Source organism: Kockiozyma suomiensis (assembly GCF_038497685.1).
Source record: "Kockiozyma suomiensis strain NRRL Y-17356 unplaced genomic scaffold V2V93scaffold_9, whole genome shotgun sequence".
Lineage (NCBI taxonomy): Eukaryota > Fungi > Ascomycota > Lipomycetes > Lipomycetales > Lipomycetaceae > Kockiozyma > Kockiozyma suomiensis.
In genome coordinates this window covers 252,043-274,670 of record NW_027117672.1, presented here as the reverse complement: position 1 = coordinate 274,670, position 22,628 = coordinate 252,043, and the positions used below count along the sequence as shown (strand labels likewise).

The 22,628-nt window shown below is 46.8% G+C and overlaps 10 protein-coding genes across 10 annotated transcripts; 6 read left to right on the top strand and 4 right to left on the bottom strand.

The window, feature by feature from the left end:
* Positions 1–254: 254 nt before the first annotated feature.
* On the top strand, positions 255–1,543 carry V2V93DRAFT_371653 (uncharacterized protein). The gene is made up of 3 exons (XM_066910558.1): positions 255–774; positions 850–1,152; positions 1,215–1,543. Exons 1-3 carry the CDS (start codon positions 331–333, stop codon positions 1,299–1,301), a joined length of 834 nt encoding a protein of 277 aa, XP_066764943.1. The 5' UTR covers positions 255–330; the 3' UTR covers positions 1,302–1,543.
* V2V93DRAFT_371651 (mediator complex, subunit Med16) lies at positions 1,377–4,248 on the bottom strand. The gene is made up of 4 exons (XM_066910557.1): positions 3,789–4,248; positions 2,783–3,734; positions 1,947–2,720; positions 1,377–1,889 (listed from the first exon to the last, which is right to left on the bottom strand). The coding sequence occupies exons 1-4, from the start codon at positions 4,152–4,154 to the stop codon at positions 1,519–1,521; spliced, it is 2,463 nt and encodes an 820-aa protein (XP_066764942.1). The 5' UTR covers positions 4,155–4,248; the 3' UTR covers positions 1,377–1,518.
* Positions 4,249–4,375: 127 nt separating this feature from the next.
* V2V93DRAFT_371650 (transcription factor CRF1-domain-containing protein) lies at positions 4,376–6,488 on the top strand. Its single transcript, XM_066910556.1, has one exon. It carries the CDS (start codon positions 4,488–4,490, stop codon positions 6,216–6,218), a length of 1,731 nt encoding a protein of 576 aa, XP_066764941.1. The 5' UTR covers positions 4,376–4,487; the 3' UTR covers positions 6,219–6,488.
* Positions 6,489–6,824: 336 nt separating this feature from the next.
* On the top strand, positions 6,825–8,740 carry V2V93DRAFT_371647 (methionine adenosyltransferase). The gene is made up of 5 exons (XM_066910555.1): positions 6,825–6,963; positions 7,086–7,101; positions 7,191–7,265; positions 7,336–7,583; positions 7,640–8,740. The coding sequence occupies exons 1-5, from the start codon at positions 6,935–6,937 to the stop codon at positions 8,418–8,420; spliced, it is 1,149 nt and encodes a 382-aa protein (XP_066764940.1). The 5' UTR covers positions 6,825–6,934; the 3' UTR covers positions 8,421–8,740.
* Positions 8,741–8,806: 66 nt separating this feature from the next.
* Positions 8,807–10,485, bottom strand: V2V93DRAFT_371646 (uncharacterized protein). The gene has a single exon (XM_066910554.1). The coding sequence runs from the start codon at positions 10,425–10,427 to the stop codon at positions 8,916–8,918; it is 1,512 nt and encodes a 503-aa protein (XP_066764939.1). The 5' UTR covers positions 10,428–10,485; the 3' UTR covers positions 8,807–8,915.
* A 192-nt stretch (positions 10,486–10,677) lies between these two features.
* Positions 10,678–14,044, top strand: V2V93DRAFT_279521 (DNA replication regulator SLD3-domain-containing protein). Its single transcript, XM_066907192.1, has 5 exons — positions 10,678–11,122; positions 11,181–12,340; positions 12,392–12,643; positions 12,697–13,432; positions 13,500–14,044. The coding sequence occupies exons 1-5, from the start codon at positions 10,808–10,810 to the stop codon at positions 13,593–13,595; spliced, it is 2,559 nt and encodes an 852-aa protein (XP_066764938.1). The 5' UTR covers positions 10,678–10,807; the 3' UTR covers positions 13,596–14,044.
* Positions 14,045–15,629: 1,585 nt separating this feature from the next.
* On the top strand, positions 15,630–17,440 carry V2V93DRAFT_278912 (uncharacterized protein). Its single transcript, XM_066907190.1, has 2 exons — positions 15,630–16,755; positions 16,823–17,440. The coding sequence occupies exons 1-2, from the start codon at positions 15,944–15,946 to the stop codon at positions 17,208–17,210; spliced, it is 1,200 nt and encodes a 399-aa protein (XP_066764937.1). The 5' UTR covers positions 15,630–15,943; the 3' UTR covers positions 17,211–17,440.
* Positions 17,441–17,656: 216 nt separating this feature from the next.
* On the bottom strand, positions 17,657–18,552 carry V2V93DRAFT_371644 (thioredoxin-like protein). Its single transcript, XM_066910553.1, has one exon. It carries the CDS (start codon positions 18,493–18,495, stop codon positions 17,743–17,745), a length of 753 nt encoding a protein of 250 aa, XP_066764936.1. The 5' UTR covers positions 18,496–18,552; the 3' UTR covers positions 17,657–17,742.
* Positions 18,553–18,578: 26 nt separating this feature from the next.
* Positions 18,579–19,497, top strand: V2V93DRAFT_371643 (uncharacterized protein). Its single transcript, XM_066910552.1, has one exon. It carries the CDS (start codon positions 18,651–18,653, stop codon positions 19,431–19,433), a length of 783 nt encoding a protein of 260 aa, XP_066764935.1. The 5' UTR covers positions 18,579–18,650; the 3' UTR covers positions 19,434–19,497.
* On the bottom strand, positions 19,457–22,524 carry V2V93DRAFT_371642 (adaptin N terminal region-domain-containing protein). Its single transcript, XM_066910551.1, has 2 exons — positions 22,086–22,524; positions 19,457–21,974 (listed from the first exon to the last, which is right to left on the bottom strand). The coding sequence occupies exons 1-2, from the start codon at positions 22,476–22,478 to the stop codon at positions 19,638–19,640; spliced, it is 2,730 nt and encodes a 909-aa protein (XP_066764934.1). The 5' UTR covers positions 22,479–22,524; the 3' UTR covers positions 19,457–19,637.
* Positions 22,525–22,628: the final 104 nt, after the last annotated feature.

The window sequence follows — 22,628 nt, the reverse complement described above, 5'->3', positions numbered from 1 at the left end:
GACTTTCGTGAGAGCCACTCATGTCTACAAGCTAGTGGATTAAGCAAAGCAGTCTGCAGAGAATAATGAGTATTAGCGAGTATCGGAACTTTCAGAGTTTTTCTATAATTACAGTAATTGAGGGTCTGGTGTTTTAAACATCAACTTTGAGTTTGAAGTCTTCTGTTTACGTTTTTGATACTTTTGTTTTGCCCAAAACCTAACCAGCCACGCCTTGACTCGCCGCTTTGGGAGTCAGCGTCCAGCATACGACTCCGCTTTATCTCACCACGCGCGCGTTTTCTGGTCGCGACACCTGAGAACAGTCTTCACAGAGTACAAATTGCCATAATGCTATTCAGATTTGCTGCGCAGGCTGTGCGTTCTTCTGTCGTTCGCGCAGTTGCTGGTAAGCCGCCGGCATTCGAGTACTTACACGCGTTATCCCTTAGAGTCAACAGTCCGCTTCTGTCCCAGGGCCGATCTGCAATCGCGACTCGCTTCTTGGCTACGGAAACTAAGGCTGCTAAGAAACCTGCTGCTAATAAGGCAAAGAAGAAACCTGCAAAGAAGGCTGCTAAGAAGAAAGCTCCGAAGAAGAAGCCTGTGAAGAAGGCCCCTAAGAAGCCAGTATTGAGACACAAGCGTCCTGAGGGAGTGCCAAAGGGTCCGAAAAGCTCATGGACTCTATTTATTTTACAATATAAGAGCGAGCATCCAGAACTGAAGCTGATCAGTGACGTTACCAAGAGCGCTGCTATCGCGTTCCAGAACCTTTCTACGTCAGAGAAGGAGGTAAGCTGCTTTTGCATGATCTCGCGTTTTCATTGCTTGAATCAGATCTGCTGACTATGTGTACACATAACTTAGGCACTGCAAGCCGAAGCTAAGCAGGACAAGATCAGATACGAGAAAGAAGTTGCGGAGTTTGTTTCCAATAACGGCGGCGATGCTCTGAAGAAGGAGAATAAACGACGCGTGGCCGTTGGAAAGAAGAAGAACAAAGCTTTTGTTTTGCTAAAGGATCCATATAAGCCTTCGCGCCCTACTAATGCTTACGGTCATTTCATGATCGATGTGAAGCATCATCCTGAACTGACTGGCTTGTCTATTGCCGAGCGCGGCATTAAGACCGCTGAGTTATACCGGGCTTTGTCAGCCGCTGAGAAAGCCGTATGTTATTAAGTATTGATACCGAAGAATGCTAAGATTATTTTTGCTAACTTCTGATTCAGTCTTACAAAGCACAAGCTGATGCCAGTTTGGCGTCCTACAAGCTTGCTGTACAAGAATACATTAGCAAATACGGCGGTAGCAGGTAAATTAAGAGATTTATTATGTCCTGAGCGAGTGATCCTAAAAATCTGGCTGGTAATTGAATTGTTGAAATGATTCAGTGCCGAATAAAGTACCTTTTATAGGTAACTGAAGATGCACGTGTACTTTTAATTAGTGTTTGTAGATGTGTACGACTCTCCTCTGTAGTCTCTATTATTATATTGACATTATTTATATCATTAATGTAAATTTTAAAGGGTTCTAGTCTCTCACCCAAGCACTGCCACACAAACAGTTGCGCTGGAAAGCAATAGTCCAGTTGCCAGCAAATTTTACGTACTTCAAGTCATCAATTACAGATACTGATCCGCAGCGCACACACCGTCGACGAATTCCATGACCAGGCAAAAGCAGCTGCTTTCTAAGACCGTCAATTTCAATTGTGTCACTGTTTACCATTTCTGCCAGGCCTAGCCAGTCGGTGGGATAAAAATACAATGTTGGAATATCTAGCTCCGGCTTTATTCGTTGCATAAATACAGCGCGTATACGGTGAACAGCCGGATGAAGTTCTTTTGGAATTTGACCTCTAAAGAATAGCTTCTGTTCTAGTAGTAGCCGTTCTTCCTGATCTGGATTATATTCCGCGTCAGCAAATAATATTAATAGTAAGACGAAACAAGACATACCTGAATTACTGTTACTCCTCATGAATGTCTCAATATCGTTCACCAGCTTTTCAAAAGTGGCAATTTGCACCGGCCCAGTTTTCATGATGTCTTCTAATTGCTTGAACGCCATCCGAGTCATCGAATTCCGATCCGGATCTCGACTCGCACTCCTCGAAACCATTTGCTCAAGTCCTCGCAATCCTCTCAAGGTATATCGTATCAACAGTCGCGGAACTCCTCCAAGAAGCATGGCCAGCGCAACAGATTCAGTTTCAGGATTCAGACAGTGATCTGGGTTTCGAACTAGCTCGTATAGCTCTTGCACCAAAAATGCCATATGGTCAACGCACCATTTCGTCAAACCGAGAAGTGTCACAAGGGTTTCAGGTCGAACGTCGCTCTCCTGCATCTGGCCTCCGTGCTGTTTTTGCATAGATGAAGTTTTCAGAGTGAAAGTGATTGCAAAAGCAAATAGTCGCATATTCAACGTCGCCCAAGCTATAGAGCCAGCAGCAGTTCGTTTCCAGCCTGTTCGCAAGCCGATTGATACTTGAAAACTGAGAAGCTTTTGCAAGGCCGGCAACACCAGAAACTTATCAGCTTGCACGTCACGAGGGAGGTCCAGATGAAATCCCATCGCGCGATGACATTGTCGAAGTAAAGTAAATGTGAATTCACTATCTTGATTAGCTGCTTCAATTGCTGCTATAGCCATTACATCGCTGTTGCATGCGTTACTGAAGCAAGAGATTGCATGGCGCTGCGCAATCGCAACCGCCGTTAATAAAGATTCTATATGACTTCGTTAAAATCCTATCAAATATATATAATAATAACGCACAGGCCTCTATTACCTTCACTTTGCGTGCCTTTGACCACTCGTTGCATACAATGTAGTTGAGGTTCGCCAGTCTTTGTCAACGCGAAAAAAGTGCACGTATTAGAAGAAATACATATATTATCAACCTCTCCAGCCTGCGGGAAAGCAAATCCTGCATCGAAAAAATCGTACACACTCTGCGAATTAAGAATTGGCTTGCTTTCCATGTAACCATTTCTTTGCCGCATCTCAATCGAACCATCCGCAAAGGCTAAGGCTAATACCTGATCAGCATATATAGAAGTCAGGCTCACTAGTAGCTTGTTGAATTGGTGAAAGTCCTTAAATTGAACAATATCGCTCGGATCGTCTGGAACTGCATTTCTACTAAATCCTAGAGCGTCAAAATTACTATGTAAAGTCACTGGCAAGGTGATGACCTCGATTTTTTGGATCGTCGTCTGCGAGGTTGAGGAGAAGGCCACAAACACATTCAATCGTGATTCCGGGTGATTCGCAGGAGAGACCACTTCTAAATGAGTGAGATGTAGCTTATTATCACTCGGGCAAAATAGCTCGTCACAATGGAGCCGCTTGATTTGAATCGTTGCCCAGTCGACATCAGGTTTGGCTTGTTGGACACCAGTTTTGATTGCCCCGATACTCCATTGAATCGTGATGCGAAATACTTTAAACATGTTATTCAATTTTGAATAAACAACAAGCACAAAAGAGTCGTCTCGATCAGAGCCGAAGGATGCATGTGTATAATAATCTTCAGGGCGAAGATTGGGTTCAAGATCGTCTGTAATCTCTTTGTACTTGACATCTTGTTGGAACCAGAACCGAACTTTACCGGCTTTTGTTACGGCTATACAAGCTTGCTTTGAGCTGTTGGGATGCCATGGTCCGAACGAATTTAGCTTGTGAAGACCGTAATGGAACTCGTGATTGTCCTGACGCGTGGCTGTGTTGTTGATGAGAATCTGTAGAGATCAGTTAGAAGGCGCTGATGAGGGAAATCACTGCTAGGTGCATACCAATTTGTTTATGTTGCACCATTTAAATCCCACGACGGCATTTCCAGGATGATCAGGAACCAGCGGAGTCTGGAAGACGCATGTGAGATGGTTGAGGATGGAGCTGTGAACGAAGATTGACATGCGACCGCGAGCATCGATGCAGGCGAGATCAACGCCCAAGGAGCACCAGCTCAGGTGAGTAATTTGAGCACCCTCATGGACGATTGCGATGTCGTCGATAGTGCAAGGAGGAGCCAAGGACCATGCTTGGCCATCGGTACACTGAAGGTATGTCGCAAAGGCTCTGGATGGCTCTTCAGACGTTTTCTGGGCAGGCACGTAGACGACGAGTCCGACTTTTGACCAGGCTATGACGCTGCTCATAGTACAGTAAATTACAGCCAAAATAAATATTCCGAAGGAAGCAATGCGACCATGGTACAAAAAAAAGATGAAAAGATACAGCAATTAGGGATATTGTATGATTTTCTAGAGTGAGAAATACAGTTTCAGGAGCAAACAAGGTTCAGCATAAATGCACACACATTTTGGTTTCTACAACTCCCAGCGTGTGCCGAAATCCCAAGCCTGCCAGAAAAATTTCCAGTCCATCAACATTTTACCTAAAGCCAATTATCAGCGTGAAGCGCGGACAGCCAAGCACAACATAACAATATCAAATGATCACCAGGATAGACCGCAATTTTATCTCTTGCCATGCTAGTTCACTCTCGGGACATTACTAAAAAGACACGGAAACCCCATAGCAGTCCGAAGGGTAGCACGTCGCCTGATCTTAGCAGTAGCTTCCTGCCGATGCCTTCGAAGCGCCGCCAGGCTACACACAACGCGGTCACTTCAAAGCGCAGGCGTGAAGGCCGCAAGCAGCCGATTGTGGTTTACAACAACCCTTATTCTTCTGATTCGGCAGAGTCAGACGGCATAGTGGTCGTTCAGACCAACGTACCAAGCTCAAAGCGCTCTAAAAACAGCCATCACCACCGCAACACTACACACCACAATAACAACTCTAAACAGTATATCAGCAAGCGCAGACGAAACAGCCAGACCAGTCATGAGATTGACTCGCAGCTATTAGCATTTCTGGCTGATGCCGATGATGGCACCACTTTTGAGTTTGAGTTTCAAGAGGACGAGGAAGAAGATGATGATGCAGACGAAGACGACGACGAGGCGGATGTCGAAGGAATCGTCGTTATCCAAGAGGCATCCGATGAAGACAACGATCTTGAAATCGAGGATGACGACGATTCCGACGCGAATGAAGAAAGCGTGTCGGAGGAAGCCGGTAATGAAGATGAAGATGACGACGACGATGATGATGAAGGCTACAATGCAGCCGCAAAACTACAACTGGTTGACGACGGCCTCGAACAAAACGATAGACAGATTGAAAAGGAAGAAGAAGCTGCCATAGTTGAAGAATTCTCTTTCGAAGGCTTTGACCGAATCGGAGACGTCTCTGCCCTTGCAGCCGCTTTTGCAGCCGAAGCCACAAATAGCGATTCTACTTCAGAATCTAGCGGCGACGAAGACGAAGACGATCATGCATTTGTTGAATCGCTTTTTGTCAATCGAACTGACCCTGCTCTTAAGCACATTGTGTCGTCTGTGCCGAGAAAGTATCACGACTCGGACGATGACTCGTTTATTCTCGACTACTTCTTCTCGTCAGGTGATTCCAGCGATGACGACCCAAGAGATGCTAAAACTGATGACAGTGGCCGACGTCGACATCGTCGAAGACGAACAAACACATTTTCGGAGGATGTTGATGATTCAGATGCCGACGACGAGAACGGCGGGTTTGACATCCGCGTAGATGATGTGTCATCCGGGATTGATGCCAGCATCCGCAAAAATGGCTACGTAGATGCCGATGATGGCGAGTCTACGGATGAAGATGAGAATTTACCACCTCCAAGTACGCGAAAAGCGGGTCATCGAGCTACAGAAATTCTTATCAGCTCGGCATCTGCAAGCAAGCCTCCGGTTCTTGGATCTTGGATTTTACCCGTCGGGCGTCGGATAGGCGTGATCAATGGTCTTGCAACGCGAACGCTTAGTCCACCACCTTTCCCTCGTGGAGAGGATGAGACTGATGAAACTGGCCGAAATTTGCGGATAGCACGCGATCTTCCATCGTCGCCGTCCGTGATGGCAGCTGCCTCGCGGGGGGTGCCGCGGGCTGCTTTTGATATTTCTGCCCTGTGTAGCGATAGCGAGGATCAGAGTGATATACAGTTGGAGGAGTTTATATACATGTCCGAACTTGATGACGAGGATGCAGAGGAAGGCGATTTGTCGAGCATGCTCGAGTCGACACCCGGTCCGACATCGACGCCGGTATGGGCAGGCAAGTTTAACAGCCGGTATCCGCTTTCAGCGTTTAGGAATCGCTCTAGCATGCAGTACAGAAGTACTTAGATTCTATCGAATGTGCTCTTTTCGGTTTGTTTGCGTGCTATTGATTTGATGAGTGCCGTTGCTATGTATTTTCTATTTTATATTCTCTATTTTCCATTATTTATTTTCAATTGTTATTGTTTTGTAAGGATGCCATATTTGCTTATCTGGAATTAGCGTGTTACATTTCTGCTACTGAATGTCTTCAAAGAAAATTGAGGCGGTCAGTTTATTTGCAATAAAAATGTTTTTGATTAAGATCACTTACGTACGCGCAGTGAGAGAGCGTAGTCAGCAGCAGAAATGCCGTATTCGGTGCGCCTCGGACAAGGCAGATTGCGCAATTCGCGAGTTCAGGGGCGGTGTGAATTCAGACGATACGCTGGTTGGTCGTACGCTTGTTCTGTCTGCCTGCAGTCTCTGCCTTGCGAGATTAACGCGGCAGCTGCATCCAGAACCGCAAAGAAAAGCAACCAAGATATTTTATCTATTGTATTATGTTCAGTACTCAGTTTGACGACGATATACAGTGCTCTGGGATTCAGTCACGTGAAAGTCATCCACTGTGCCAAATTAACGGCTCGTTGTTCGCATGACTCACAAAAACCGCACATATTTGCCCGCGCACGCAAAAATTTGAGTTGCCGGGAAAAAACTTTGGCCCTTTTATCGTTCGTCCTCGCGCTTCTTCTCCTCGCCCTTTTGTCTTTGCCTCCTCTACCCGCCTCAAATACACAATGTCTGAAACCTTCTTCTTTACTTCTGAGTACGTATTTCCTTCATCGTATAATTCTGTTGCTGCGAAGGCTACTTCATTCCACCCGCCTCTAGCTCTTCCTAATCTTTCTGGTCTCTGAGTGGTCGCTAATTTTTCTTTATCTTGAACAGGTCCGTCGGTGAGGGTGTACGTGGCCTCCTGCTCCTCAATTGCTCTCGCATCTTGCGTATACGCTCGCATCATTGCTTACCTATATTAATTGCCTTTGTATATAGCATCCCGACAAAATTTGCGATCAGGTTTCTGACGCCATCCTCGACGCCTGCTTGGCTGAGGACCCTTTTTCCAAGGTACGCTCCATCGCCATCTTATCTACTATCGTTTTCGTTATATCCTCGATTGCTAATTATGATTGTGTAGGTTGCGTGCGAGACCGCTGCCAAGACTGGTATGATTATGGTCTTTGGTGAGATCACCACCAAGGCCCATCTGGACTACCAGAAGATTATCCGTGACACCATCAAGCAGATCGGATACGACGACTCTGAGAAGGGTTTCGACTACAAGACTTGCAACGTTCTTGTCGCTATTGAGCAGCAGTCGCCCGATATCGCCCAGGGTGTCCACCAGGAGCGTAAGCTTGAGGACCTGGGTGCTGGTGACCAAGGGTGCGTGACTCTTCTAGAACGCCTTAACGCGACACTTCTCTAACTCTTTCTTTTAGTATCATGTTTGGCTATGCTACGGATGAAACTGAGCAGCTCCTTCCTCTTACCGTTGTCCTTTCTCATAAGCTCAACTCCACTCTCGCTGAGGCTCGCCGCGACGGAACCCTTCCCTGGCTCCGCCCCGACACCAAGACCCAGGTCACTGTTGAGTACAAGAACGAGAATGGTGCTACCATTCCTCTTCGTGTTGACACTGTCGTTATCTCGACTCAACATGCTGATACTATCTCCACCGAAGATCTCCGCACTGAGATTTTGGAGAAGATCGTCAAGAAGGCTATCCCGGCCAAGTACCTCGACGACAAGACCATCTACCATATTCAGCCCTCTGGTCGTTTCGTCATTGGTGGTCCCCAGGGTGATGCCGGCTTGACTGGTCGTAAGATCATTGTCGACACCTACGGTGGATGGGGTGCTCACGGTGGTGGTGCTTTCTCCGGAAAGGACTACTCCAAGGTCGACCGTTCTGCTGCCTACGCTGCCCGCTGGGTCGCCAAGTCGCTTGTTGCTGCCGGTCTTGCCAAGCGTGCCCTTGTTCAGTTCTCATACGCTATTGGTGTTGCCGAGCCTCTCTCCATCTTTGTGGACTCGTACGGAACCTCCAAATACTCTTCAGCCGAGCTCGTTGCCATTATTCGCAAGAACTTTGACCTGCGTCCTGGTTTCTTGGTTCGTGATCTTGACCTTGCTCGTCCCATCTACCTCAAGACTGCATCGTACGGCCATTTCACCAACCAGGAGAACCCTTGGGAGATCCCCAAGAAGCTTGAGTTGTAAGTGTATTAAAAAGCTTAGATCTTAAGGGCTTATATGATATTGCGTAAGAAAGATGAGACCGTATATATGAAGGAAAAGTATTGTTTTATGCGAGAGTAAAAGAGTCATCACCGAGTGTTTTTTTTGCTATAGCTGATTTCTCACGTCTTGTTTGAAATGAATTGAATCATCTGTATTGGCTGGGTACTAGAAAAAGCAGTTTTTTTTATACATAATTTTTGTTTTTTTTTCCTCGCGTTATTCAGTATGTTTTTGTTTAATTAGAACTTTGTGTTTTCCTTCCTAATTTGTGTTACTAATAAATTCTATGTTTTCTGCAATTTGCTTTGCGGCGTGTCCTAGCTACGTTTAAACTGTTTTAAAGCTTTGAGGCTAGTTTTAATTCCTTTCTCTTTACAAAAAGTTAAAAGTTGTAGCATTACCAATTATTATGTACAAAGGCCTCTACAAAAATAGCCAACCGTATCTATTCAAGTCATCTTACAATATATGTCTTCACTGTTCCACCGATAATGAATACTGTGTATCGGGTGGTAATGGCAGCGAATGGAGTAGACTGTCATTAACGCTCGCATTATCTTTGCTAAAGGCCTCTTTACTACGTTTCCGACGACTAGGAGCACCTTGATGCGCGCGTACGGCGTCAGCGAACGATAAAGTTGGCGATTGACGCGACGAACACGAATCTGCTGATTGATCAGAGGTTTGTCTATTTGTAAGGTGCTCTGCTTGAATACCGGCAAACGAAGAGTATAAAGACTTTTTAGCCGAGGCGTGTCTCTCTTTTCCAACGCGCTGGCTGCCATATTTCTTTGGAGAAGAGTGGCTGAGAGAGATGGAGTTCAAAGGTGAGAGCTGGTCGAATATTTGAGTGGAATTGTATTGCTCCAAAATGGACTTTCGTTGCGCGCTTGGGACTAATATAGGGCTGTACACTGCTTTTGTGCGCTCCAGCAGTTTTCTTCTAGTTGGAGTTAGTGGATCAGATTTGTTGTCGGTTGGTGGTGTAACATGTTTACATGCCGAGGGAGACGACAATAAAAACGATAACAGAGACTGGAGCCCTTCTGGATCTTTTGTCGCGGAAGTGACTTGAGACTCGCATTCAGACCACTCCGAGCTAGGAATCGTCAACGCTGGGGTGACTTCGTCACAACCAGACGCGCGTGCTGTTGGTGTAGATCGTGGCTCATCGTATTCAGTTTCTGGCACACTGGAAAGGTCATCGTTGTCACGCATTGACACAGGAGAACACTTGATGTCTGAATCTGGAACGTAGTCTGTACTTGAGAAACTCTTGAAACTTTTGAAAATAACTGTCCCACTTTGTTCTTTGCCCGCTTTCTGTAAAACGTGAAGGAGCGGCGATTCTTGACCTTGTGTTTTACATTGACTGTCTGCTACTTGTGATTGCGCTTCCTCATAATTGGCTTCCGCCCCACATTCACTGCTGGCTCTCGGCTGTGACACTAGTATTGACCGATCAGGTTTGATGGAGCCTTGTATTTTGGGCTCGCAGATCGGGCTGGAAGCTGGTGAGTCTTGATAATATTCTTCAGCGTCAGAGCTCGCAACATATTTTCGTTTTGCCGAGTGCCGGTCAGTCAGCGGTGTTTGTAGAGCATGGGGAGCGGGAGACGAAGAAGGTACCACGTCAAGATTTTCCGAAAATTGAGAATCTTCCGGACATGCGCTTTGAGCAGTCTCTGTTGGCTGACAAAAAGTCACCGGAGCAGAACACCGTATTTTCAGCTTTTTACGCGTCTCTGGCGTGCTCTGAATCTCAACTCCGTCCACATCACTGCATTCTACCATTTCCTCGTCTCCATCCTCGACGACATCACTTTCGTCATCAAATATCTGTGATACCTCCCGAAACTTCTGGTCTGGCAGTTTCCGTTTCAGCTGTTCGTGTAGCTTAGGACCGTGATTGAACATATGTCCGTCTTTAAAAGCAGCAAGACGCCTCTGCCGCAAATTATTTTCTTGCCGCCTCTTTAGCCTCATTTTTGTGATGGCACAGGCGCTTTCCGGAGTCTGCTGTAGATATTTAAAATGATGGCATCTGTAGGTTTGCATCTGACGCGCCTTGATTGATTGTTTAACGAACGCGTCTCGTAGAAGAAGGTTTAACTTTATTCTCGTGTCGTGTTATAGTTATGGGTATGTATATACATATTCCACGTAAATTAAAAAAGGCTTTATTGGTACCAATTTATAGTGTACAATGTTCTTCATTCCCAACTTCGACGCGTCTTGCTACGGAAAACTAGAATACTCATTCGACTTAGCTCTCGAGCAGCAGCGAGATGAAGATCAAAGATTTCCTGATGGCTTTACAGTGCATTTGATATTGGTTTTTCTAAAGAATTCTGTAAGCTCGAAAGATGAGCGGCTCAGCATATAGCAATATGGTTGATGTGTCGCAAAAGGCATCTATCGAGTATGACGGAGATGCGGATATGAGTTGCACCCCGCAGCAAAGTAACTTACTAGAAGAAAGAATGCACAACGACTCTTATAATGATTTAAGTGACTGTATTTGTGACTATGATGGTTTCACTGGTTTTGCCGGTGCCGTCGCCTCGCCATCCAATTCACATCCGACTCCCCCGCCATCTTCATCGCCTCGTTCCACGATTCGCAAGCGACGGGCATACTCAGCTACATCTACTCCTTATATCCGAATATTCCAAATTCATGTAAGTTGAAATTAGCATAGTTCCAGCAAAATAAGTCTAACATCTCACTTTGCCATAGCCATATCAAGAGCACCTGTTTCTATCTACTTCAGCGTTAACGATTACACCTATCCGGGCGCTTCCGCGAAACGCCGTGATTCCGACATCGATCCTACTTCAGTCTGGTCTGGCTAATACTTCGTCTTCAGATGCTTTCGTAAACTCTCGTGCCTTTACAATGGCTTACCCAGATCTCGAGAATTTAGTGTTATTTGTCAGAATCGAAGAAGAGAAAGTACTGGGGGTTGTTGAGCATTATGCAAATGACATATTTATGCTGACGAATTTGCCGCCGTATGTCAAGATCAAGGATATCCGAGCTCTTGCGTGCGAATCATCGTCTTGTGATGCATCACCTGCGAAGCGAAAGAAACTGATTGCGCCGCGTGATACGCCTATACTGAACGACGAAGACGGTGTAGCAATAATTAGGGCGGGCGATTGCACATTTGAGGATTTTTGGCGTAGAGTTGATATCTCTGAAAAAGTTGTTCGCGATACAAAGATTATAGTATCGAATCCCTCTCGGTTTAAGAAACTTTCCATGGCTCCTCCTCGCTCAACGTCTACAGTAATCGAATCAGCAGCTTATGCGAGTTCAACAAGCGGGCAAGCGCCTCATTACAATCTGGGCTCATCGTCACTGGGCTCATCGTCATCGTCGCTGCAGCTACCCTCACATCAACGCAAAACGGCTTACGAGCTTCATCGGCACTTTCAGTCTTTATATTTTGAAGCACTCTACATCTCCAAGTCACCTCTAACATTCTTTACAAAACTGACTCTTCCTCGGTTCAAGACATTATGCAGTGAAGATTCGGCAACCAATCACGCGGATGTCTTACGCAAAATGATTTTGTCAGTTGGTGAGTCTGACGTTAAATTCAAATCAGGCTTGCCAAATATACTGTTGGAATTCGAGAGTTTGTATGGGAATGATGAAATTGACGTTATTGGGGGGTTACCTGTTGCCACACATGCATCCTCTTCTCCCGCTAAACAGAAGCTGATGAAAAAGGGGGTGAGTATTGAAGCATCTGAGAGCATTCGAACATCGGTTATTGGATTAAGTTCTCTTGATCTGGAGAAGACGTATATTCAGCGCATGTGGAATCAAGAAGAAGGAATACGAAAGCTCAAGACACGACGGAAGTTGATCGACGAGATCAAGAAACGAGAGTAAGCATTGGTTTGTATTTATGCATGCTGTACTGCTAACCCGTGAACTAGAACAAAACTGCAAATCATTCTCCTGCTAGAAATTTTGTCTAACGACACTTCACCATCTACTCTACCCGGCTCAAGAACGGCGAACAAGCGTTCAACTAACGAAACAAACTACAGATTACTTCTAGACGTGCTTTTTGATAGGCTGTGTATATGGCAAGCCGTATCTAGTTTTGACTTCATTATTTCTTCTGCGGATGACGATAGCAAGAAAGGCGATGTGCGAGAATTCGCAGTGTCGGTTGTGCTGCCATAGTATGTAAGCTATAATTATGTATCTCAAATCTATACTAAAGTACGACGAACAGTTACGGATCAAAATTACCACAGGAGACCGAGAAAATTCTGCGGAAGAGTGGAGGAGAATCAATTCCTCGATCCTCGGCAGCAGATACGGCGATTAAATCCGAGCCGCCGTCATCACCTCTTGTCTTTACACCTAAGAAACCAGCCAAGCGGTCGCATTCAGCTGTCAGCTCTCGATTGTCGTCGGTAACGGCCAAGTCAGCGCTATCGCTTGCTAAAAGATCACTTTCTGCGAATGCTCTCTCGTCGACGACTAAGCAGGCTCGTCCTTTGAGCGCTTCCATTTTACAATTCTCTTCGGGCAGACGAGTGACGAGTGCAACAGGAAGCAAGCGCAAGGGTGTACCGGTACGCGGTGGATTAATGGCTACAGCTACACGCTTTTTTGACGGATCTGATGGCCGACCGCTTGAGATTATCACCGGATCTGGTTCTGTTGTTAATACGCCGGCACTTCCAAGACAGCCTAAAAAGAGAAGCGGAAAGGAAAATCGTGATGCGGTTGCTTTTGGACCTTTATTGACAAACGAGGGGTCTGCTTTAAATAAAAATGCTACTGCGAGGACAATGAGTACATCCTTGCCGACTGTTACGCAGAAGCTTGTCGAGCCAGAAGAGAGAGTAACAGAAATGCCTACTGCTGAGCTGGTACATGAAACTCCTAGAACTCCTCAGAGTGCACGCAGGCAGCGCCCTCTGAACAATAGATCATCACATCTACAGCAGTTTCACATTTACGTATGTTTGCCTTCGATTCGATTTGCGAGACTCAAACTAATGATTGTATATAGCCATATCAAAGCAGCGCATTGGCAAGCAGATTAACGATAACCCCAATCAAAGCTGCACCAAGGAGCGTGATTCCAATGACACTTCTGGTATCAGCTTCAGCTGGATGTAAAGACACGCGGACGTTTGCTATGAATCCATTTCCAGAGCTTTCAGAATCTGATCTTTTATTTGTCAAGATCGATGAGGAAAAATCGTTGGCGGTTATTGAAAGTGTTGGAAAAGGGATATATATGCTAACCAGACTGCCTGACGCCATAAAAATGAAGGCAATTAGAGCACTTACTACTTCATTACCGTCAGCAAGCGCAACTGGAGCTGATTTCGTGAATTTGGAAAGAGATTTTGGGAAGTTTTGGACGCGTCTAGCAAAGCCATTGCCAAAAGTGACTAGCGAGCATCATGCGTTGTTCAATTCTTTCAGTATGGCACCACCGTCTGCTGCACGAAAATCCAAGTCGGATATGAAGAGTTTTTCTAGTCCGATCAAGCTGACGGCAAATACCAGCTGTACTTCTCCGGCGTCTTCAGTACCTGTCTACAAACAAGAAGATGGTAATCCTAGAACGCAGCATTTCTCCAAAGACGAATTAACGAAGCATATGACGCAAGCTTACTACAAAGCGCTATATATATCTAAATCGCCGCTTTTGTTTTTCACCAAACTAGCGTTGACAAGATTCCGCGGGCTATGTAACGATGAGCCAGTTCAGATATGCGAGATTCTCAAGAGCATGCTCTTGACAGTTGGAGAGATAGATGAGAAATATAAAAAAGGGTTACGTAAAAAGTTAAATATACTGGAAGAAGAACACGGTGGCGAAGAGATTGAGGGGCTGGGATTTAATGATGAAGATGAGGATGCCTTCGTGAGACGGTGGTGGAATTTGGAGGAAGAAGTGCGTAAGCCAAAGATGTGGACTCGCAAGATTAATGAGATGAAGCGTCGAGAGTAAGCACCAGTTTTTTTTTTGTTTTTTTTTGACAACCAAGATCAGTCAGGTTGCTAATGAGGGCTGATTACAGGACGAAGATGCAGATTATAATGGCGCTAGAGGTGCTAGCGCAGGAGCGAGCACAGACGATTGAGCCATCAAAGATTCCCACTGCTGTCAAAGAGACTTCAACACCAACGAAAAACCTTAAAACGTTGGTCGATGTGCTCTTTGACAGGTTGTATATTTGGCAGATGGTCGACCAGGTTGAATCAATAATAGGGACGACGACGGAAGCGCGTGGTCCCGAGAAGCAGGACGAAGTGCGCGAATTTTGCTTACAGGTGGTTGTGCCCTAGTACGTAATTCTGTTTCCTGGTTTGATACTTGGAAAACAAAAAAGCTGACAACGAGAATAATATAGTTTTGGTGCAAGACTTGCTAAGGAAATTGGGGGGCTTGTGGAGCGTTGTGGCGGAAAGAGTTCTAGATCAGGAGATTCTAGCGCCGTAGGGCCAGGAACGCATGCAAGCGAAGAACGAAAGAGTAAGTCTACCACGGGCGCGACGGCTACGTATATGAATATCTGGCTCGGCAAGACGGTGCACGGTCGAGAGGCAAAAAAAGCGGTCGGTGCTGGCAGAGGACGGAATCCTGATAGCGAAATGGCTCGCTCGACAACTACTGTGCCGACGATACCGGCTCCGGAGGCCCGACTTGGTCGCAGCGATAGCAGCGACAACACACGCGCATTCAGTGAGCGAAGTCGGACAGCGGTGAATAGACTGAGCAAGACGCGTAAGGCTACGGCGGTGCGGGGCGGGTTGCTAGTGAGTAGCCAAGCGCTGCTACGGCGGCAAGTGGAATTTGGCTTGACGCGTCGACGCGTCGGATAGCAGCAGATGGTATAACAGCTGCCCAGTCTTGTATGTGTGCTGAATAGAGGGCACTAGCGTTTACATGAAGAATGACGGACGGTAGACGGTTGATGCGAGTAGTCACATTGGCAGTAGTTTGCAGCGAATATGAGTTATACTACAAACGATATCCATTCCACGATAGAAGGGTCGAAACAGTTTTTCTGCAATCATGGTTTATGAGAAATGGAAAACAAAGGAGCGAGAAGCAAGGAGTGGCTGGCTTAGCCGATGTGGTTCCTGTTCAGGGATCGATCTCGGGGTGAGAGAACATGTGACGATCGCAACCTGTTCGTTCTGCTCCGGTGTCTGCTAGCTGGGCTATACTCAGACTGGAAATTGAGATGTGAATTAGTATTATCTCTCTGCTTTTAATATCTTTTCCTCTTTGGACTCGGATTCTTCTTAGTACTCTTAAGAAAGCGCCTGCGCCACTCCAGGGATGCGCATGACGTTTATGGCGGTGCCGGAAGCCACGGGATGCGGCTGTGCATCATCGCCCGTATCTGAGCCCATCTGCTAGCGTCTTGTCTCGCTCCACTTCTTTTCTTCTCATCCTCCGCCTCTTCTCTTTGTTTCTGCCACTTCTTCTCCCTCCGTTCCTCGCCATGTCTCCTCGCGGCCTGGTTCTTTCCGCCGTCTTCACGTTCGGCCTACTCTTCGTCTATGCGTCCCTCTCTTCCTCGTCGGCCGCCGGAACACCCTCGCTCGTGCCCTTCTCCGCCATAATCACATCCCCTCAAACAAACTCTACCTTCCCCGCCCGTCCTGCCGCATTCGGGCCGTCCCTCGTCTTCTCCGACGGGGACGACCAGTCTACCGTTGCGATCTCCGGTATGCTCTACGTCCTTGAGAGCTCCGGCTGCTCCGTTCAGGCCGCCCCCGACCTGCGAGACAGCATCGCTCTCGTCCTTCGTGGCGAGTGCTCGTTCTACGAGAAAGTTCTCAACCTCCAGAGCTGGGGCGCCGCGGCCGTCATCGTCGGAGACGTCGACGGTTCACACGGCCTGCTCACAATGTCTGCCAAGGGTGACACGCACAAGGCGCGCATCCCTTCCTTCTTCGTCTCGCACTCTTCTTACGAGGCGCTCGCACTCCTCGACTCTGTCGCTATCATCCCGGCCCAGGCCCCTTCGCCCGTACTTGATACCCTTCTCTTTCTTCTTCTGTCGCCGTTACTTTCTCTTTCGCTCATCTACGCCCTGCTGCTCTTTCACCGCCGCTACAAGCGTATGCGCGACCGCGCTCCAAAGGCTTTCGTCGACTCTCTGCCAGTACGAACTTGGGGTGTAGACTCCAACCCGCATGAGAAGGTTTGGGGCTCGTCAGACGAGTGTGTTATTTGTCTCGAGGACTATATTCCTGCAGTCAGTCGTATCATGCGTCTTCCCTGTGGCCACGAGTTCCACGCCAGCTGCATGTTCGTATCCTTTCGTCTCTAAATTCTGTCACTTATAATTGACCTCAGTACTAATTTTTCTCTATAGTACCCCCTGGCTTACTTTACGTAAACGTACCTGTCCTATTTGCAAGCGTGATGTGACTAGCACCTCGGACGGCTTGCCTCTGCTTGCGACAGATGGCAGCGTTGACCTGGAAGAGTCGCAGCGACAACATCTGCAACAGCCACTCCTGGCTGGAGCAAGTGGCTCGGATGATGTTGCTTCTTCGAGTGCAAGTCCGGCTGTTTTAATTGACTTGTCTGAAGAAGCAGTCGGTGGCGAGAGGCTAGCAAATAACTTGCAGATGAATAACTTGATGCCCTCATCTGAACGCTCATCGCTGCAATTACTGCAAGATGAAGAGTCCAATCTTTCCTCTTCGCCTATTCCGACCAATGATGTGGCGGCGAGTGCATTAAGCAGCAGTTGCTAAATTTTTAGTCTTTCTTTTGCAAAAGGTTCGTTTTGTGTTTCGATAGAGCATATGCTTTTTTTTCTTTTTCATCTTACTTGTATCTATACATTTTTTCAACGCATTTCTGGGTAATATAATATTATTTATGGATCCCTTTTTTTTCAATGCTTTACTTGTTTTTTGTTATGTGAATCTGGCGCGATGGGATGTCTCTTTGTCTAATTTATCTGGGCACATTTGAGTGGTTGGTGCAAATGTGCCGGGGAGGCGTGCGGAAGTTATAGCGGATTATACATAGTTTGATATATGTGTGTATACGGTGTTTGGCTTTTGTCTTTAGCATTTTTTTTTATATTTTTCTTTTATATATATATGAAGTGCCTGTATGAAGTATGTAAACTGGCTTGAGGGTGAGTATTTTGAAATCAGTTTGATGCATTCGCATTCGTGAATTCTTTGATGGTGAATAATATAGTTTATGAATACATTTTTATTTCTACTCTTTCAACTTAATATCGTAACTTGTTTGCAACACATGTCATTGCAACAGCTAATCATCGAGATCATCATCATCGTCTTTAACTTGCTCATCACTATCGTAATACGAATCGCCAGCAACCTTGCGATCTCTGGCTTTCTTCACCGAGCTCAGCCGACGGTCACTTTCTTTTACCGCGCCAACATCGACGAGTATGCGCTCCAAGTCGTCGATTCGCATACTATTGCCACCAATAAGAGTCAAAGTAACATACTGTTTTTTGACGTCAGTGTCTTTGTATACGAGTAAAGTCGGACAGTTGCGATCAGGGTAGTTTTCAATGGCGCGGGAGCCTTGTATATCGACAAACTTGACTTCTTTGAATATTTCGGCGGCGCGTTGGAAGAGACCTGCGAGGAGTTTTGACTGCGTGTTTCCTGATAATGAGAGGTGAACAAAGACGAAAGAATTCTTGCTGGCATCGGTGACTTGAGCTTGATATTCAGGTTTTGAGACGGGGATCACGGTGCCAAAGTTTGAAGAAGCAGTACGTTGCTGAAATTCAAGCAGTTCAGCCATTCTTTTTTGTCGGTACTGAGCAATAAATTCAGATTCATTTTTATCGTTTTCGAGATCCTCTTCGAGATCTTCGAGTTCAGAATCGGATTTGTCAGAGTAGCGGTGTTGTTCGGCGGATTCTTTGGCGCGCTCAAGAGCTTCTTCAATAGCGATCGATGGTGAAGGTGGACGTTCGGGAATTATGCCGTGCGAGCGGAGAATGTCGTTCCATTCTGTGTCTTCGGTTGGATCTACTTCGACCTGCATTTAAATTTGTAAACGGTATGTGCATAAATATATATATAAGTCAGAAGTAATGTGAGTTAATGTGAGTTAATGCATAGTGGTGAGAGTGCGGCGCACTGCTCAGCTTGAAATACTTTTTTCTGAAAACAGTACTACTTTCGATAATCTTCACCACAATGTCGGCATCAATAGTTCTCCCAGGTGACCCGATACCTCTCGAATCTTTAATAGACTTCTCTTCTTCTGAAGCAGAACCCACGATCCAACTCGGTCCCGGAACTCTGCACATCCCACCCTCGACCGTCGTGCCGATCCGCGCCGGCGCACTCATGACATCCTCATCAAAATCAGCAACGACAACGACGATATATATCGACACACCGACAGGCCGCTACACTCCCGCCATTCACGATGTTGTCATTGGTACAGTCACATCCCGTTTTGGCGACCTCGAAAAAGCATACTATCGCATCTCTCTACCATCATGTACTTCCCCGCAAGGAATCCTTTCCGCCTCGGCCTTTGCAAATGCAGCAAGTCGAAAAACGCGACCCAATCTCGCGCCGGGAACGGTCATTTACGCGCGTATTTCAGCAACTTCTCTGGCACTTGGCGAGCCTGAACTCGAATGTTTTGACGAAAAGACCGGTAAAGAAGCCGGCTTTGGCGAGTTGAAAGGCGGTATGGTAGCCGATATCAGCGTCGGTCTCGCTCGCAGATTACTACTCTTATCCTCCTCCTCTTCCTTTCAAGATACCCAGAAAATGTCAGTAGTTGACATATTAGGCCAGAGTCTAGCGTTCGAAATTGCTGTTGGTAGAAATGGTCGGATATGGATAAACTCTGACAATTGCGCTACAACAGTAGCTGTCATCAGAGCTATTCAGGAAACTGAAGATTTGCCATATCTTGAAATGCAAGAACACGTTGCAAAGATTTTAAAACAAATGAGAAAATGAGTTCTACCACGGCTACCTGTATATATAATTGTAATATATAAATATATTTATGTCTTGACATGTATCAAAATACAAAAACTAAAACGAAAGGGCTAAAAAAGGAGACTAAATCAAACATTACTCATTACACAATTTACTTATCTTCTCCAAACACGTCTATTCACACACAAACACACACACACACACACATTCTTAGACTAAACTTTAAGCAATCGCAGCAGCAACCAAAGGCGCGACAACTTCTTCCTCAGACTTGGCCGTGATCTTCAATGTCACTCCGCTCTTGACACTATATGCCATTCGCACGAGCGCACTGACTTTCCCACCTTGCACCGTTCGTCCGAATAATTTGAGCACATGAGTCGCTGCCTGGAGAGGTAATTCGCTACCTTCAAGAGGCTGCAGCGAAAGACTCTCAATAACGCTAGCGCATGCATCGCTAAGACTCGACACTCCCTCGAGTCCATATGTCTCTGAGGCTTCGTATGGCAGCTGATCCCACATATGCTGGAAGTTACCTACATACGTAGGAACCAAAAAGTCACCGACGCCAAGCTCAAGATCCTCAATCTGGTACTCATCTTCGTATCCAGTATCGTCCGGAACTCCCGTTGATGGATCAAGCTCTTTGCTAATGAAATGCAATGTATTTGTAAACGACGCAGTCTCGTACTCACCCTCGGGCCGAGTAAAGGCAACATACACCGTTCCCTGACTCTCGGGTCCGAGCTTTGGCAGCGTAATAATAAACTGCTCCTCAAAGAAATCCTCAGACGGCGATGCAATAACAGATACATCCTCCAGAACAGTATCCTTAAGCGTGTTGTCAATATCAAACTGCAGCACAAGATGCGCCTTGTACAAGTGCTTGACACAAGTTACACCGTACTCGGTCTCCGACTCAGTCAGCGCAACTGCCGCTGAACTGCGCACAACAGCACCAAATACCTGCAGCTCGGGAATCTTCGCCAGCGCAGCCGCATATGCCTGTGTGGAATCCTCATGCAAGCCACCAGCAGGCGAGGCACGCGAACCCTTTGCGCCCGACTCGGCACCAGAGTCCAACGACGACCCAATACTTGGCATAGTTGACGAAACCTTGGCGCGGAAGTTATCGGCGTCAACTTGATCCTTGGTCAGGAACGGCACGGTTGAGATATCAAACGCAACACTCGCCGCGTCGGGGCCGCCGGTGACGTACAAAATGAGCTGTTGCTCGAGCACGCCAAGCGAAGGAACCGCATCGGGTGCAAGGTATCCCTTCGCGACAGGTATCGGCACGGTAGCAAGTCGCAGTGCCATAGCAGCACGATCACGCACTTCGTCATCAGGATCATCAAGACAACGCCTGAGTAGAACCTTAACCGACTCCTGCACGGCCTCGTCCTCAATAACCGAGAACTTTGACAGCGCGGTAACGGCCGCGGCACGCACAATCGAGTTCTCGAGAACGACGCGGTTGTAAATATATCGAATGTACTTGGTCGGTTGAGGCGTACTCGGACCTTCTTCGCCTAGCAAATGCAGCACGCGCACGGCAAGCTTGGTGAACTCGCAGTCCTCGATAAATTCACACAGGTACGATAGAGCGTCCTGCTTAGACTCGGGCACAAACTTAATCATATCAAACATGGCCTCGATAACAGCCCGCTTAAATTCATATCCACCTTCGTCGCGTAGGACTCCAGATAGGAACGAGAGCATGGACGCCTGCTTAGCAGGAAACTTGAGACACAGACTACGAATGGCATCGACGACAATGATCTTGAACTCGTCCGAGATATCATTCATAAATCCAGAAATCTGCTTCATTAACCGATCAACACTAGCCTCGTTTCCAGTCTTGAGCAGTGTTGTAATAGCATAAGTCGCAATCGACCGATTCGAGTCGTTAATAAGTGACTCAATATCGATATTACACACGTTGACGTTCTGCGGACGCACCATCGCAAAGCGATTGAGAATTCGGATTGCTGAAAATCGCGAGACAAATCTCGGCGAAGACAAAAACAACTGCAAGACATTGATTGCCGGGAAAGCTTCTTCGTCAGTAACGTCCTTCATCTCCAAGATCGTCTTTGCCGCTTCGAAGTTGACCATGTCAGACTTATGCTTGAGCCATCCTTCGAGAAGTGCGTACATCGGGCGTCGCAAATTACGATCCTCGTCAATGACGCGTGCAACAAATCGAATGAGCATAACGACAGCGGCAGGCGACTTGAGCGATCCACTAGCTCCCGAGAACTGCTGAATCATCTTGACGAGCGCCATGCGGTCATGCGATCGCAATTGGTAAAGCAATCCCAAGGCATGATACTGGGTCGTAAACGACGGTGTGGGTCCACTGATACCGCCACCGTACTGTGGGAACATCTTTTGCGCGAGCACAGTCTCCTGAGTCTCGTTCGTCCAGCGGCGGACAACGTCGCGAGAGACAGGTAGAAGGTGGTAGGAGCTGACGAGCGAGGCCGAGGATACAATTGGGTGCTTGTCAACGATAGCGGTCTTCATCAATCGCTCGATTGCTTGAATTGTGGAGGCCTATATTCACAAAAAGCGAAAAAAAAAGACGGAAAACGTCAGTCGCCTGCAATCTTTGTTCAAGGAGTATGCGCAATTGCGACATCCAATCAAATTTCAAGGGCTACTTACATCGATGATTCTCGCGAGGGTACGAATTGCGTTCGGCCGATACACGACATCGCTGCTAACGGTCGTGTCCTTCATGATTGAGGAGGTAACCATAATGACGTCGTCCGCGTTCTGCGCAAGCTCCTTGATGACGAGGTAAACCATCTGTCGCAGGGCGATGTCCTTGTGTTGAAACAGCTTTGTGATGGAGAAGAACAGAGTGGTGGACTCATCGCGGGCGAAGGTGTCACCAGTAGAGAGGAGGTAGGCGAGTTTGGTGAGCAGGCCTCGGCATCGACGCGGCTGGATAGGCGACGAGTTGAATCCGGCGATGCAGTCCTGGAAAACTGTCATCTTGTCCATGACTGAGCCTCCGGGGCCGCTATCCAGGTCCTCGTTCTTCTTGTAAGACATTGTTGAGGAGAGGGGGATTGACGAAGATGAAGATGATGAAGAGAAGGAGAGAGGTTGTGGTTGAGTTGAGTGTTTGGATGTGACCCAAAGCCTCCTTCGCTGCTGCTGCGGCCACCAACTCACACAAGTCACAAATTGAGTACTACAAGT

Bases quoted from the DNA above. Each gene is read 5' to 3' on its own strand.
- V2V93DRAFT_371651 (XM_066910557.1), bottom strand. From the start codon at position 4,154: ATGAGCAGCGTCATAGCCTGGTCAAAAGTCGGACTCGTCGTCTACGTG. The intron at 2,721-2,782 runs GTAATAGAGGCC...GAAGTCATATAG, and splicing joins CAAAGGCACGCAAAGTGAAG to AATCTTTATTAACGGCGGTT. The intron at 1,890-1,946 runs GTATGTCTTGTT...AATATAATCCAG, and splicing joins GAGGAGTAACAGTAATTCAG to ATCAGGAAGAACGGCTACTA.
- V2V93DRAFT_371646 (XM_066910554.1), bottom strand. From the start codon at position 10,427: ATGAGGCTAAAGAGGCGGCAAGAAAATAATTTGCGGCAGAGGCGTCTT.
- V2V93DRAFT_371653 (XM_066910558.1), top strand. From the start codon at position 331: ATGCTATTCAGATTTGCTGCGCAGGCTGTGCGTTCTTCTGTCGTTCGC. The intron at 775-849 runs GTAAGCTGCTTT...CACATAACTTAG, and splicing joins TTTCTACGTCAGAGAAGGAG to GCACTGCAAGCCGAAGCTAA. The intron at 1,153-1,214 runs GTATGTTATTAA...CTTCTGATTCAG, and splicing joins TGTCAGCCGCTGAGAAAGCC to TCTTACAAAGCACAAGCTGA.
- V2V93DRAFT_371647 (XM_066910555.1), top strand. From the start codon at position 6,935: ATGTCTGAAACCTTCTTCTTTACTTCTGA. The intron at 7,266-7,335 runs GTACGCTCCATC...ATGATTGTGTAG, and splicing joins CTGAGGACCCTTTTTCCAAG to GTTGCGTGCGAGACCGCTGC. The intron at 7,584-7,639 runs GTGCGTGACTCT...TCTTTCTTTTAG, and splicing joins CTGGGTGCTGGTGACCAAGG to TATCATGTTTGGCTATGCTA.
- V2V93DRAFT_371650 (XM_066910556.1), top strand. From the start codon at position 4,488: ATGCTAGTTCACTCTCGGGACATTACTAAAAAGACACGGAAACCCCAT.
- V2V93DRAFT_371643 (XM_066910552.1), top strand. From the start codon at position 18,651: ATGTCGGCATCAATAGTTCTCCCAGGTGACCCGATACCTCTCGAATCT.
- V2V93DRAFT_371642 (XM_066910551.1), bottom strand. From the start codon at position 22,478: ATGTCTTACAAGAAGAACGAGGACCTGGATAGCGGCCCCGGAGGCTCA. The intron at 21,975-22,085 runs GTAAGTAGCCCT...TTGTGAATATAG, and splicing joins CCCTCGCGAGAATCATCGAT to GCCTCCACAATTCAAGCAAT.
- V2V93DRAFT_278912 (XM_066907190.1), top strand. From the start codon at position 15,944: ATGTCTCCTCGCGGCCTGGTTCTTTCCGCCGTCTTCACGTTCGGCCTA. The intron at 16,756-16,822 runs GTTCGTATCCTT...TTTTCTCTATAG, and splicing joins GAGTTCCACGCCAGCTGCAT to TACCCCCTGGCTTACTTTAC.
- V2V93DRAFT_279521 (XM_066907192.1), top strand. From the start codon at position 10,808: ATGAGCGGCTCAGCATATAGCAATATGGTTGATGTGTCGCAAAAGGCA. The intron at 11,123-11,180 runs GTAAGTTGAAAT...ACTTTGCCATAG, and splicing joins TCCGAATATTCCAAATTCAT to CCATATCAAGAGCACCTGTT. The intron at 12,644-12,696 runs GTATGTAAGCTA...TACGACGAACAG, and splicing joins GTGTCGGTTGTGCTGCCATA to TTACGGATCAAAATTACCAC.
- V2V93DRAFT_371644 (XM_066910553.1), bottom strand. From the start codon at position 18,495: ATGCAGGTCGAAGTAGATCCAACCGAAGACACAGAATGGAACGACATT.